The 16044-nt window shown below is 35.4% G+C and overlaps 1 protein-coding gene across 1 annotated transcript; it reads right to left on the bottom strand.

The window, feature by feature from the left end:
• Positions 1 to 221: 221 nt before the first annotated feature.
• On the bottom strand, positions 222 to 10248 carry LOC121419410 (galactose mutarotase-like). The gene is made up of 8 exons (XM_041613865.1): positions 10108 to 10248; positions 7572 to 7773; positions 6127 to 6281; positions 4781 to 4990; positions 3937 to 4021; positions 3314 to 3449; positions 2571 to 2745; positions 222 to 1588 (listed from the first exon to the last, which is right to left on the bottom strand). Exons 2-8 carry the CDS (start codon positions 7756 to 7758, stop codon positions 1511 to 1513), a joined length of 1026 nt encoding a protein of 341 aa, XP_041469799.1. The 5' UTR covers positions 7759 to 7773; positions 10108 to 10248; the 3' UTR covers positions 222 to 1510.
• Positions 10249 to 16044: the final 5796 nt, after the last annotated feature.

Below are 16044 nucleotides of genomic sequence, written 5' to 3'. Positions count from 1 at the left end.
CTATAGAAAGAACACATGGTCTACTGATAGATGTGATAAAAGAGGCAATTTAAGTGAAATATATACTAAAGTAATGGGGAGAGTTGTTCACAAGTGACATCACACATCTTTGTCGCATTGCCAATTTGAGGATCTTCATAGCATTAGTGATCGCAATATTCAAATGCTCATAACTTTCTCATTATTTGTCAGATTTTTCTCAAATTTCATTGATCTGTTTCTTTGATTTTTCTTTTTTCACACACGCTATCTTGTTCCCAAGGTTTCATTCTCCTTTAAGAAAATAAATCAATATGAATATAACAACATGACACATTTTGAGATCAAACAATCAAAGAAAGCACACGCATGTTTCAATTTGTTTGTTTTATTCCCTTAGCTAACAGTTTTTCAGAATTTTTTCTGAATTTCGTAAGAATTATATTCTAAATGGATTCTGTGTATAGCAATCATCATTCCATTTGTCAGTGTTGTCATAACTTATATTCTAACAGTATTCAATTCAAAATGTATCTCAATTCCTTAGATATACATATACATTTTGAATTTCAATATCACTTGAAATTAGTTATGATCAGTTTAAAATTCCAGTTTTGAAACTTGAAACTTAATTAATACAAGTTAATTACTACTTGTTTGTAAATTCAGTGCCAAACTGGTGATTTGTATGACAGAATTCTACAGAGATCTTAAATTTTTAGCGGACAATGGAGAGTAAATAATCTTTACCTCCAATGACTGGAAGTTTCATGTCATATTCTAATCGTTATTTTATTGTGTTATCAAATCTGAAATCATAGGTTTTACCTGAGAATATATGTGTACATATGTTATAAATCTATTCTTTGATTGAAATACAATTTATTCCATTATATTTACATCATATTGGTTCTTGTTTGTATTTATTGATTAATTCATTTATTCTGTTCCTTTGATATTCCATCAGCTACTGTACTCTAGTTAATCTACTTTTTTAATTTTCGATTTATTTAAATTTTTCATATCCTGTAAATATACCACCTTCAAACAGGTGCTGTTGCTATTCAAATTTTTCGGAATAAAACCCAATCATTCAAAGTGTTACCTTATCCATGTTTATGGAGCAGATTCATAGATCCATCTACATTATTTTCATAAAATTCCAATTCAGTATTTACTGGCACAACCACCCCTTTTCTGTCAATGATTCTCAAAATGTCAAAATTAATATTCAAATTATGGAATAATGTTTTTCCCCATATTTATATTGCTAAACAAGTAAAGTCTGTAATCAGATGAGGTAGATTTAAGATACCGCTTTTCATAATAAAATACTCCTTTCAGCCCCCAAAAATTATTGCAGATATTTAGTATCTTTCATGCAGGTGTAAAATATTTCTGAATTAACAAAATTGAGAAATATATAAATGAAATTATTTATAGTAGGCTCTTCAGTAATCATACCTTGGAAGTAGGCTTAAAGTTATACAGAAATGATGTTGTAAGATCCTATTATTTAAGCTGTGTTCTTCTAGTTCCAAGAAAAGGCATAGGTAGTTTCATGTTTATATGTGTCCCCAGGATGTAAGATGCAACTTGGAAAGTTGGGCTGAAAAAAGGAGGGAAAATGATTAATAATATTCACTCAAAATATGATATCTGATATTCATGTGCACTGAAGGAAGGATGATAGGACAGAATGGAATAGAAGATATATCACACATCAGCAATGGAATAGGGTTTATAAAAAATCATCAATTTGTTCGATAAGGAATTAAAATGCCTTACATTTGCACAAAAATGAAACATTGCCCATCTATCTTATATTTACAGATTATCAGAGTTTAAAGATATTGTCACCCTCTGCCACCTAGCAGTCCTGCCTTTTTAAGTCTCACGGAAGCATACTAAAATATGTAACTATGTCTAAAAATGTTCATCGGATAGTGTTAAACTTGGGGATTCATTGCTTGCCAAATCCTGTCAACATTTAGATACTTCAGTTGACATTGAAATAAAGTCATAAACTCAATTAATCGCACATACGTGTTTATCACAGAGGATATTATCAGATGACAAGTGGAAGAACCATAATGACGCAGTCACATTTCCCCTACGGCGCGCCATGGCAGCCTCACGGTGAGTCGGCAATAGCCGTTTAAACATTGTATTGGTTACACTTCATAATTTCTGAAGGTTCGTAATTCCGAAACACGTAAATTGCCTATACCTCGATGTTCGTTAATCCGAAAACGAAATAAGGTTCGATGTTCCGAAGGTTCGTTAGTCCGAAAACGAAATAAGGTTAGTTAATCATTTAGTTTTCGGACTAACGAACCTAGTTTCTTTTTCGGATTAACGAACCTCACTTTGTTTTCGGACTAACGAACCTTCGGAATTACGAACCTTCGGAATAACGAACCTTCGAAATATCCGAACCTTCGGAATAACGAAGCTTCGGAATTACGAATGTATGCGGTTTGTATCAGCTACATGTTGGTGGTTTGAATATAAATGAATAATACTGCTATTTTCGACTCGCCGTAGGCGTCGTATGGGAAATATGACTGAGCTATAAGTAAAGTTCAAACCTGGTTCACTGAATTTGGATAAAATTGAGATTCCAGACAGAGAGCGCTGTGTTTAGGATAGACCGCCTCATGCTTTCCAATGGTAGAATCATTCAGGTAGTTTGCCGTGTAGAATTGAATACCAGGTTTGGTCGTATAAACCTTCATCTTGCGACCACTTTCCTTGTGAGTTACTCTGTAAAGATATGCCATCGAGTGTGGATCGAGTTTAGACGGGAAAATAATATCTGTAGCCCTATTCTAGTATAAGAAAATAGAATTGGGAGAATGTCTCTAAGTATAAAAAGAACTGTAGTTTAAATTGTCATTTTTAATTAGATTAAAAATCTAAAACATACAAATAAGAAAATAACAACAGAATTTTGGATTGGTTACAATTAGAGTATACAGTCGCGTGGTTAATTTTCAATCTACATGTATAAAGAGAGTACGATGACACATATGATAATGATAACATTTTCACCGCAGGGGTTGGGGGAGTCTTCAAGACCCCGAATCTACCACATACTTTTTTTTTCATGACAGCCGCCCCCCCCCCCCCCATTTGTCATGCAATGGTGGTAACTTGGTCATCATCAATGATAGCTTCCGTTAAGCGTGTGATTCGATTGGCTTTTAGAGTATACTTAATTAAGTTTAGGCAGTGGAAAAATTATAAAACCAAAGATTAAACAAATAAGCATTTAAACACCCATATTCGTAATATCAAATATTAGTCAATGTTTGATTTTGGTTGTACTTACGTGGCACAAGGTCTTTCTGAAGATTTCACACAGAAGTTATGGTCATATCCTAGTCCTGGTACATCATTGATTTTATCCTCAAGTCTGGTTGGACTTCGCAGGTCAAAAACCGTATTATCAACACAACTGATCTCACCTGATTGCAACAATTAACAACAGAAAACTAATCATAGGCCTAGGATGTTTTGTTGTTTTGTTTTTGATCGTGCATCGTCTTGATGATGACACTATTTAATTAAACTAATCAAATCTGGGCAGCAAAGCTACTACTACTACTACTAATACGAATGATGATAATAATAAAGAATAGTAATAAAAATAATAATGTCAACAACAATAATAACAACAATAATAATGATAACTATACAACTTATAATCATTCATAATAACGATCGTCGTAAGTCTGAATAATTATAATTAAAATATGACGAAAATAAACCGATCGATTTAAGAGTAATCTACTAAATCTAGGTAAACCTCGTCATTTCTTGACATTAAAGTCATCACTATTAAAATTAGAATGAGCCACTGCTTGCTTAGATGCATTTCTTGAGTTGTGTATTGCAAAGTATGCATTTCTTGAGTTGTGTATTGCAAAGTGTTTTTTTTTATGAACAACAAACCTGTTGGTATAGAAGTCTCCATGTCCATGGGTGTGTATTTATCAGAATCAATCTCAACTATATGATCGAGGACACTGCCAGAATCCTTTTATTTTAGTGGGGAGAAAAATAATATTTTATTTATAATAATTATTTATAATTTATCTTTATAGAGGCGAGAATGCTATCCATCAATCATGTTCATCATATATGAAAGTAATGGGTATGGATGACGTGGGCAAGAAATAAAAGGGTTGTGACAATTGATTGTGCGAATAGTTGCAAGCGTTGCGATTTCTTACAAAATATATAGTGTAACGAACAACTGCAAACGATCGATCAAGTAATATGGAAGCCAATGACCAGCGATGTCGTAATCGTATTCAAAGACACATCACGTCATCATTATCGCACATATGTATTTCAGCATGTCTCTTGAAATATATTGATTATATTTTCAAAATGAATGACTTAATGAACTAAGAAAACATGAATAATAAAGCCCATGATGCTGGTGGTGATGTTGCACATGGTGACGATGATAAAAAAATAATCGTTGAAAAGCGATACAAGAAAATCAGAATAGATCTAGTCACAATCATGATATAATTTTGATGTAACAATTATGATCAAAATCATATCGCAATGTTCCAGAATTTTATACATCTTTGTGTCATTGTTAAAAACTCTTACTAATCCTTACAACTAGTGGATTACATTTCTGATAACGGGTTGTAGGATATTACCCGTATTTCACCTAAAAATCGAATGCAGACAAAAACAAAGATAGTTTCTGTATTTTCAAGACATTCAAGCATACATCTTTCAATTCCAGCAATAAAATATATAAATAATTCATACTCACGTGACCCCCAAGGTTGAAGTAGGAATGGTTGGTGAGATTGATGGGCGTGGCTTTTGTTGTCTTGGCAGCGTACGACATGATTACTTTATTATCGTTTGTGAGTTGATAATTGATGGTGATAGTTACTTCGCCTGGATAACTATTTTCACCATCGGGGCTTGTGCAGCTGAAAGATACACCATTTCCATTGATGCGACCATCCCAAACTCGCTTTACAGAGCGGAAGGAAAAAAATGATAATGATGAATTATACATTAAGATGAGTATTCGCATAAGTATTACTTCCCTTTAATTTTTTTTTTAAGGATGTTTTATTATATTCTCTCAAATCAAAATACACAATCAGATTCTATAAACAATTTGTACAAACTATTTGAAACATAATTATAAATTATATAATAAATCCATTACAATATAATTATACAACTTATACACCAAACTTAAAAAATACTAGAAATTAATACTAATGCGTTTCAGCAATTACAAAATGAAATATTAACAAAATACATGACATGATCAGAGAGAAAAAAAAGATAAAAATGTTGTTCCACCTCCCCCCCCCTCCCCTCCGTCCCCAGGTTAGGAGCATTCTCCCCTTTATGCCTATACTCTACATGGAAGGGACTGCACTTCTCCGTGTTGGTTTTTTTTTTTTTGGGGGGGGAGTCTGATTTTGATGATATTTCACATTTTCTACTACCATTAAATTATTGTGAGTAATCGATATTCAAGCAGTCCCTCTAGGTCATAATCGCACTTCTTATATTATTCATTTTTCCATCTTCATCATTTTCATCGAATAATCTTCTTGATGAATATACGTGTATTTCCCCATGTATTTTTCATTACAATCGTTCATGCAGAATGTCAACCACTGATTTTAAAGTGTCTAATTGGTTGAAGGCTCGCTCATTTTTGCTCCACGTACATATTCTTTTAAAAATGTAACTATCAAATAGTACGGAAGGTGCTGATCATTGTGGTAGTAGAAAATGTGAAATACTCTTAAAACCGGGGGGGGGGGGCGTTTCATCAATATTTTGTCCGACAAGTTGTCAGATCTGACATTTTTCCTGGATTCTGATTGGTTGAGAAGCACTTTTACTATAGGAACTGTCGGATAAAACAGGACTTGGTGGATAACGTCCGACAAGTCCCTTTATGCGCTCCCCTGATCCCCAAACTTTCATTACTATGCCAATGTTCGTATGTAATTATAAGCATAGTTCGATAGATGCTTAAGCAGAACTTTAAGTAATAGGATTTCTGGAGTTTAATATGTGCAAGGTAAAATTTAATCAACATAATTGGTGTATCAAATTAATTATTTGTCTGATTGTGCTTACATGTGAGAAACTGCTTACACCTCCATGGATATGGTTTGGTCCATTATTAATCTCTAGCTGATAAGCAACACCACCCAAGGAGAACTGTCCATTAGCTATCCGGTTTGCAACACGACCAACGATAACACCGAAATAAGGGGAATTGCTCTCATATCCTGATGAAGAAAGAGTTATTTAGGCAACAAAGCGGTTCAATGAATGAGTGAATATACAAATTATTTTTTTTAGTGTTTTATTTAGATTTTCGCCCTTGTAATACGCGTAGACGTATATATCCCCGAACCATCAAAGTTCTCACATTTTGTGCATTTATAATTATATCAATAATGTAATCTAATAAATAATGTAGAAATTCATGACAAGGAAGAAAATAACTGTTTATTTCGATTGAATTGAATGTCTTCAAAATAATAAGCCAAAGACAGAATATTGAACAAAAATGGATTAAAAAAATCCTTTTCTTTATTCCACAAGTAAAATTATGTAAAAACATTTGCCTGGGTAGGAAGCTATACAGGCGGTCGTAATGGACTAATGCCATATTCAGAATGATTTTGAATTTCAGCACTACTTGAGCTTAAACCAAGTGTCTTTTACTTCATAACTCTAACTTATTTAACTTCATAACGCCAACTCATTAATTTTCTGTTAAAAAAGAGAAGAGATTATTATACCATTGTGACATTGAGATGTGAAGGAGCACAGATTATCAAGTTTTTTCAAGACACCTGGTAGCCCTTAGGTAACTCTATCATGTCTATAGGATATAGTGAAGAGTTAGTAAAATGTACTTTGCCATCTGAAGCCCCAAAGCAAAAAGTGCTCTGAAATGGTAATTAACAGGGGGAAAGTAGATGATAGGTATTTTTTTCATGGGAATGTACTTTAAACATTATTTTTCCTTGGTTTTAATTGGCTAAGGATTACAGGAAATGGTTACTATAGTAACTGTCGGAAACTGACTTGATGTGCAGGTCATTTATGCAACTTGCATGGTGCAGTTATATTGTGCGGTATAATACAGCATGTAAAAAGGGCATATAGAGATGAACGCATTATAAGAAAATTCAAATTTGAATCCACTTTTACGTGAAATATCATACACCGCCCTAATACCTTGGTCACATTTGCTCTACGGCGGTCGTACGGCGAGTAGAAAACAGCCGTTTTATTAATTTCATTTCAAACCACCTCCTATATCATGTATATGTAGTTGGACAAAAAATGTTAAAACTGCTGTTTTCGACTCGCCGTAAGACCACCGTAGAGCAAATGTGACATTTTGCACCCTATTTCACTTGGGTGCAAGATTAAAACCCAGAGGTATTCTCGATGTTTCCGTCAAAGAGCAAACCTAAACGAATTTTCTCCCCAGAAATCCATTTAACATGGAAAATTATTTGAGGGATATTTTGAACAAGAGAAAGTTCATGTACTATATATACCTTTGATGTCAGGCCAGCCCAAGGCGACGTCATCTATCTTTCCATTCTTATCAGGTATCCAAAGCTCGGTTATAGCAGCACCATAGTTGATGATCTTGGCAACCAGTCCGTTCACATTGCTCAATGTATACTGTTCTACCCGTTGATTGTTTGCAGTGTGACCGTATTCTTCTTTAGTGACAGGCATACCGAATTAACTTGGCTACAAAGTGATGATGAATTGAATAAAATAATGAAGGATGGAATAGAAATACCGGGATGCAGTCACCATGCACACTGCACTTGGCTGAGAGCAGTGAAAAGGTCAAGTAATACATCTTAATTTCAGCACAACTTGTAAGGCAACACTAGCCTGTAATCTAGTCTATCATCTAGGAGGAGGCTGCAGCTACTTCCTTTGCTTTCACGAGCATGATGATTACATGAAACCTAAGCAATATGTCTGATGCGGCAAAACTACGGACTATGACGGCGAATCACCTATTGTAGTCTCGCTTCTTCAAACTCATCGTTTACCTTTCCAGTAAAGATAAAGCGGCAACCTCCACATAGATGGTAACCTTTTGACAATCTCGCATAGGCCTCAGCTTTTCTTCATTATTGCAACATGATTGAAACACCCAGTTCCCGCTGTCACGACTCGCGCCACGATTGAAACCGTGGTCTAATCGTGGAGTAATCGTGTCAGATCTTGAGATCAGTCGTGGCATACGTTGTGATTGAAAATGAAATTATTGACGGCCTAAAAAGGTTTGTGATCAACTACGAAAGGCCAGTGACTAGTGAGAATGAGGTACAAATTTATGCGTAGGTCAATCACCTTACACGAAGCTCAATGACTACGGTCTTGATTTTTGCATCAGCCAAGAATCTCTATGTCGGGGGTTCGATCCCCGGCCAAGGCACCTATGTCCGAGAGAAACAGTGCTCTTTTATCCTTCATTAAATGGAAATGCTATATGCATTCTTGGTATTCAATAATGATTATCATAACAATGACAATAATACTAATGATTATCATAAAAATGCATGGATCAAGTTATTGAGAGACAACTGGTCTGGCATGTTGGCGAGAGAAAAGGTTAAAGGAAAAAAATAGGATAGGGCCAGTGGCGTAACTACGGGGGGCATGGGGGGCACGTCCCCCCCCCATCGGCTGGCCAAAAAAAAACGGAGGAAAGGAGAAAAAGAGGGAGAAAGGAAGAGAAAAGTATTGGGAAAAGGAGAAGTTATTGTTCGTTATAATGTTGTATTATAATTTTGTTATTTTATTACATACGAAACATTTTCTTTAATAACTTTATGAACCATAATTTGCTCAAGGCCTATGTCTTCATTGTTCCTGGTGCTCGAATTGTCTGTTTAACGAGATAATCTTGTTGTACTAAATCCTCACGTTTTCAAGTCAATATAAACCAAATATATTTCCTCGCACTCCGAGTTGTTATTGTTTTATACACTGACATATGCTTCTTTTTCATGACTTCTTAAAGTGATTGCCCCATTTTAAGGTCTTAATATAAAACATTTCCTGTCTATGCTTATGTTCGCATTAGTGGATTGGTGAGATGTATCTGCGCTTCATGAATTCCTAAAATCGGTCCTTAAAAATTTCCCTTTTTCTGATCTGAATATAAAAAAAAATAATCAGCTCGCGCTCGCATGATTAGGTTAATAAAATATGGTCTTGGTGAATTCCTACAAACAAGCCTGAAAATGCCCCTCTTCAAGTCTGAATTTCCTAAATTTTCAGCTCGCGCTTCGCGCTCGCAATATTTGATTAGTGAAAGGCGTATGTTATTAAATCATGATTATAATGACTCCATTTGCTTCATGTATTTAGATGTATACAAAATCAGCTAGCGCTTGGCACCCGCATTAGATGATTATGGTGAGATATGTATACTCTTAATGGATTCCTAAAATATAGCCCTTAAAAAAACCTGTTTGGGGATTACAAAAAAATGCTTATAATGTCCCTTTTTAGGTCTGAAAATAAAATATTTTCAGCTCGCGCTGACTAAAAAAAATTTTTGGTGCCCCTCAATGCCGTGACCCACAGTACGCCACTGGATAAGGCAGACGGATGTATAGATGATAGAGACACAGTGGGAAGCTGAAATGGTATCAGCCTCTTAACGAGGGTCTGGAGGCTCTTCTTTGTCGATCATGATCCCGAGCAAAGAGAGGGATGCCTTTATATATACCTCGCCTAGTGCGTTAGTCATGTTAGTCGGCTGGCGAGCGGCAGTGGGTTAAGGAATAAGACGAGTCGCCAGGGCCTCGACAATAGTCTATATTGGTATAGGTTTAAAAAAAAATAAGTACTACAAAAGTAGTTCATAAACAGCTGACAATGCAGTGAAAAAAATCCCTGCAATAAATTGGAAGAAGTTGATTGTATTCATGTGTAAATGTGCACGTGATAGCGTGTGAGGTTTTGTAAAAGTTCATATTATGTCTTTTTGGAAGCAATTTAAAATCTTCGTCATCAACTTAAATTGATTTACAAAAAATACTAATTTGTTATTCTTACCAATGGAAATGTATGGGTGATAAACGGTAGTAAATGCTCCTTCTCCAAACGCTAATGTCGAATTCGTTAAGACCGTTGTACAGCAATATGATAATTAATGTATCGTTTACTATAATGTGTAGGCCTAAATATAGTACACATACTCCCTATCAAAGGTGAAATGTTGTGATCGTTGGACTATGATACCTCAACAATCAGAATGATTGATATAATCAATAAATGAATCTTCAAGGGTTTATGGAACAAAGGGTGCTGGTGAGAAGCAGTTCGAGGAAAGTGGGTCTATACCCTCGGGGCCCACTCAGTGTGGAAGGGAATTGGTATACAATCTCGTTACATGTAACATGAATAATTGTTTGCAAACTTACATAGGGCTATGACATCATTTCCTAAAGTATAGACCAAGCGAGAAAATATGCTTTTTTATCTATACCCTTTTTACACATGCCAAATTGTTATTGCTAACCCCGGATAAGGAATGCTTGCTTTTCACACACGAAACTCGCTTACCCCGGACTAGTGGTTTTTGTCGATCATTCGTAGTACAAGTACTTCACTCGTACACTTTTTACACACGCTGAAATTTCCTTAACCCCGTACTATAGGTGGGGCTAAATTGCCATTTAGCCCCACCTATACAGTGCGTATCAAAAAAAAAACGGGACAGTTTTGAAAGGTCTATACAAAATCTGTTTCAAAATATTATATCTATATTTTGATGTTAATAGATGCTCTGCGATCTTATCTTTGAAATGCCATTAAAAAAATAAATTTTGTTCATGCTTGAGCGAACACGGGACGTTTTTGTCGGGGGTTCAAAAAGAGGCTTGCGCCAAAATGGCAGAAATGACAAATTTGATGATTAGACTTTTGGCTAATCAGCAGACTTTCTCTTTCTCTTTTCATTATCTTTGCCATAATTTTCGAATTTTTTCACTTTTTCATTAAAATATCAAATTTTGTGATCTTGACATAATATTCAGAAAATGATATTATATTTCACTTTCTATGTTATTTTTCTTTCCACCGTTTTTTTTGTCATGATTTTTTTTAAAGGGGGGGGGGAGCACCCCGAGCCCTCAGCTATCAATATACCACTGTTCAAAGGCACCATAACCTTTGTAGCACACAATGAAAGGATTTTCAAAAACACGCTCTCCCTAACTTCGGTTTAAAAAAAAATGTTCTTGCCTAAAGAAGGAATATTCAAACCTAAAAGAGAACTTATTGAAAAGGAACAACAAAAGAAATATTCAAGCAAATAAGTAGATTTGGAAATTAATTGTGTCCGCTTAATTCGAAAATTATGGCAAAGATAATGAAAAGGTTAAGAGGAAGTCTGCTGATTAGCAAGAAGTCCGACCATCATATTTATCATTTGATGCCATTTTGGCACAAGCCTCCTTTTTAGCCCCAGACAAAAACATTCCGTGTTCGCTCAAGCATGAATGAAACTAATTTTTTTGAATATCATTTGAAGGATAAGACCCAAGAGCACCTATTGACACCAAAATATAGAGATCATAATATGAAACAAAAATTTTATAGACTTTTCAAATCTGTCCCGTTTTTTTTTGATACGCACTGTAGTACGGGGTTAAGCTTAGCCCACTTTCGTTTTACAGCGATGCTTAGCACCGCAATTGCTGGGATAACCCTGCTTTTTTGCAGGGCCAAATAATCCCGTACTAAAGGTGGGGTTAGCCCACTTTGCAAAAATGTTGTGTAAAAAGAAAGTGGGCTAAGCTTAACCCCATACTATAGGTGGGGCTAAATAGCAATTTAGCCCCACCTGTATAGTACGGGGTTAAGGAAATTTAAGCCTGTGTAAAAAGGGTATATAAGTACGGTATCTCCGAATCAGAAGGAAGCAAACGAAGCGAAGAGGAGAGAAGAGTAGAGAAAGATGAGAAGAGAAGAGAAAAGGAGAAGTAGGAAGGGAAAACAGAGAAGAGATGAGAAAAGAAGGAACATCCTAAAGCTAGTGGGAGGGGGGGGGGTTGAGGAAAAAAATAGGACAATAGAATTGACCGACGAGGTTCGCGCGCGTAATGCATACCTGACATGCAGATATGTTTTCATCTCATGGACGAAATAATATATGGATGACGCCACATGTCTTGGTATATTATAATCATGTTTGATTTGATTAGGGATATTTACATCGGCTTACATCGCTATGCAGGCGCGGATATACAGAGAAGGTGGGACCGGGTAACAGACCACCAAAGAAGGGGCCTTTCAGTTAACAAAATTGAGGGGAAAGGTGGTCTTTTAGTGAAGAAAAAGAAAGAAGAGAAATATGGGGACATTAATAGACCAGTTCGTAGTTACTTCATGGACAATTTTGGTCAAATGACCTTTCATTTCTTTCATCATGATAGGCAGATTTCAAAGCAAGATATTACGTAAGCTTGCCTTACATAGCAGGGTGAAGAAATTGAATAGATCAGGTGACTAGAATAGCACACAAATGAACACTTAATGAAGGCATTTGTTGCATTCCTACTTTAAATGCATATCTTAGCATGTTGCACGATGTACTTTGCAAAGGTGAAATACCAGTCGTTCGAGGAAGCATTGTTTTTTTGTGGATGTAAATGAAAACGAGAATTCAAAAGAATATATGAATAATCAAGACATCAAAGTTGGTGCTTATCTCATTAGATTTTAAAGCACCATGTCACTTTAGTACAAATGACCTTCTTCTGATCATGCGTAGAATCTTTCTATCATGCGCAGAAAGGAACTACGAACTGGCTTATTGGTGAGGATTGCAAAATTAAGGCGGTAATTCGGTGATGCCTTCTGTTTATTAAAAATCAGGGTCATAGAGTGTTTAATTCAGCTGAAAATTTCAAATTTTATCAGAAAAGTAACAACAATATTGTAATTCGTTAAGTCATTCAGTGAGAGAATATAGGGTCATTAAGTGAGAGAGTGTTTTTAAAATGGGGGCCATTTCGGCTAGAGCGAAATGTGAAGAACTAGCCATAGGAGTCACATGAGGTTTGAAAAAAAAAGAGGTCACCATGCCGCACCGGCATAACCATGGAGTACAATACACCGTAACATTTGCCACGTGTCACTGAAAAACCACTTACTATCCCCGTGACTACTATTTTTTAGTTCCACCCCAGGGCAACCCCCAACATACATGACATAGGCATAATTGAATTAAACAGTACGATTATGATATATCAAACATGTCAAAACACGTGGCATAGGCCTATACTCCATATCTTTCGAAAATAAAATTAGAACCATACCCGCATCCCGCGTATGAATCATGATTTGTGTAACACGCAAACTTTGACGTTCAATAATTTTTCAGATGCCATTTTCGTTTTCGATCCACCCTTTCACGGGCTTTAAAACGCTTTTTTTTCATTTCACCTGTTCTTTTATCTTGTCATCTTTTCTCTTCACTCTTCTCTTCTAATGTTCCTTCCCGTTTATTTCTTGCTTTTGAACATTTTAAGGGGTTCGATCAAACAGGCTTGGGAAATACATAGTTATTGGCGCCGTTCTAACAAATTTTCATTCAATCTTTTATATCAATTCAATTTGCATTTATTTTTCACTCATAAAAAACAATCACCATAGAAACATAATTATATTAATACCGACAGTAAGTGAGCATGAGTGAGGGTAGTGGCAAGAAATGACGAACCTTATAAACGCCAACCCAATTACTTAAGGTTAAAAAAAATAGTTTAGAAATTACACTCTAATGAGACAACAAAAGCCGAACAAACCCTAGACAAAACAAGACTATTACTAACTCTAAATACAAGAGCCTATTGAATTATATCAATTCAAATACTGATTAAGTATAAGAGTTTTATATTTCTCTTTGAACACATTTAGTGATATATTTTTTCGAATTTCAGAGTCAAGGTAATTTCTCGTAAAACTGCTTAATTTGTATAAATCACCGACATGTTTTATGTCGGTAGGCTTTAAAGTTCAAGTCCACCCCATAAAAATGTTGATTTGAATAAATAGAGAAAAATTAAACAAACATAACGCTCAACTTCATCAAAATCGGATGTAAAATAAAAAAAGTAATGGAATTTTGCAGTTTCGCCTATTTTTCACAAAACAGTGAAATGCACAACTCAATGGCATGCAAATGGGTCAGTCGATGATGTCTATCACTCACTATTTCTTTTGTTTTGTATTGTTTGAATTATACAATTTTTCATTTTTTACAGACTTTTAAAGACTTGTCTGCAGCAATGCATTCATAAACACATATCGCCATGAAAATATAAATATGTAGAGGGTGTAGGTTCCTAAAATCTTTAAGCGGGATAGGCCTGTAGAGACACAATTCAAATAAGTGAGGAAGGATTAGAAAAGAGGGCTGAGAGAAGAAAAGAGGAAAAAGCGGCAACTCAGTTGCTTTTCCTCCGAGAGAAGTGGCGATTGATCAAAATTTTGTTTACCAGTATAAAATGTGGAATTATCATTGGGTATTATGGTAGGACCTAAAGATACTTTGTACCGCTTTCATAAATTTAGCAAGAAATGCCTGTTTATTTCCCCTTTAATATTTACTACCTATTCTTTCGCACCCATCCTCTCTCTCTAGTCCCGTATACTTATTTTTCTTATTATTTTTTCATCATCATTTTTTGTTATTCAGAAAAAAAAGTGCTACGGATAAGTGGCTCCGACTCGACCAACCTGGGTCACTTATAATGACTCCTTGATAGAATGGCATTTACATGTCATTACGGCTATGGTGATACCAAAGGAGCCATCTGGAGCAAAAATGATGATGATTGGTCGCATTCTCAATGTATATGGCAGCTGCTTGTCTCCTTCGCGGTAAGTTCAGTAAACATCGGCTCAAGACAGATGTCTCTTTCAAAGGGAGCAGTATACTGACGACGCCATCCCAAATCATGGGTGTCGGTTTCAGAAAGATGAATTTGGCCACTTTTCGATAAAGCAATGAAAGATTCTTTTCAAGCAGCATACCCCTTGAACCCCTAATTACGGAATATTATACTGCTGATTATTTCTTTTTGGCAATGTAAAAAAAAATCCAGGGGTTAATATCTATTATTTACGACGAGAGGGAGAATAGAATCTCTGGGTAGAATGAAATATTCACAATCTAATAAACGATGGTCATCAACAAGTCATGTGCACATTACGAAAAATACCCATAGCTAGGATTTTTGTACAAGAGGGGGAGGGCGACTAGTTGAGCCCTGGGCTCTGCATGGTTGCTTCGTTCAACTGCTCGGTCTCCAAACACATTGAAATGACAATGATTTTTTTTTTACTTATTTTAGTGTGATTTTTCACATATTTTGGGTTGAATATTCTAGAATTATTCTGTTACTTCCTGGGAGGTATAGTTTCATGAAGGACTACACAGTTCTAATAAATGACGTTTTTTAAAGGACAATTCTGCTTACACATTACTATGTTAATGTCGTCGCTTTAACCACTCACTGGGGTCATTTTCTTGAAAACATGCCCCTCCCCTCAAAGATCCCTAAAAAGCTAATTCATCTTTATTATGGGCAATAATTGTAATTCTCTAGAAGCCCTTTCGCTAAACAAAATTCGAATGGACTTGCTAATGAGTTTAATAATCATTTTGCAAATATATTATCTTCTAATATTTGAAGTATATTAGCAAACAGCTAAGAATAGACTCGATTCTCAGGACATTAGGTCTCCTGACAGAAAATTTGAATTTTTATATGTATACCCATCTAGTGTCCTCAAGCATGTAATGTCAATGAAAACAAAAAAAAGTCAGCTGGTTCAGATGGAATTTCTATGTTCGTTATCAAGGAATCGATAACTGAAATGATTGAACCCTTTACTTATCGGATGGAATAGTGCCTGACAAATGGAAAGCGGCAAAAGTAATACCCATACAAAAAGGAGACAAATTAGATTATAATAACT

This window comes from Lytechinus variegatus, chromosome 7, assembly GCF_018143015.1.
Source record: "Lytechinus variegatus isolate NC3 chromosome 7, Lvar_3.0, whole genome shotgun sequence".
NCBI lineage: Eukaryota > Metazoa > Echinodermata > Echinoidea > Temnopleuroida > Toxopneustidae > Lytechinus > Lytechinus variegatus.
Note: the sequence above shows the minus strand (reverse complement) of the source record. Positions and strands in the feature narration are given on the sequence as shown.

Excerpts from the sequence above, each read along its gene's own strand:
- LOC121419410 (XM_041613865.1), bottom strand. The coding sequence starts at position 7,758 with ATGCCTGTCACTAAAGAAGAATACGGTCACACTGCAAACAATCAACGG. Across the intron at positions 6,282-7,571 it reads GGGCTGGCCTGACATCAAAG|GATATGAGAGCAATTCCCCT; the intron begins GTATATATAGTA and ends TTTCTTCATCAG. Across the intron at positions 4,991-6,126 it reads GTGTAAGCAGTTTCTCACAT|CGAGTTTGGGATGGTCGCAT; the intron begins GTAAGCACAATC and ends CGCTCTGTAAAG.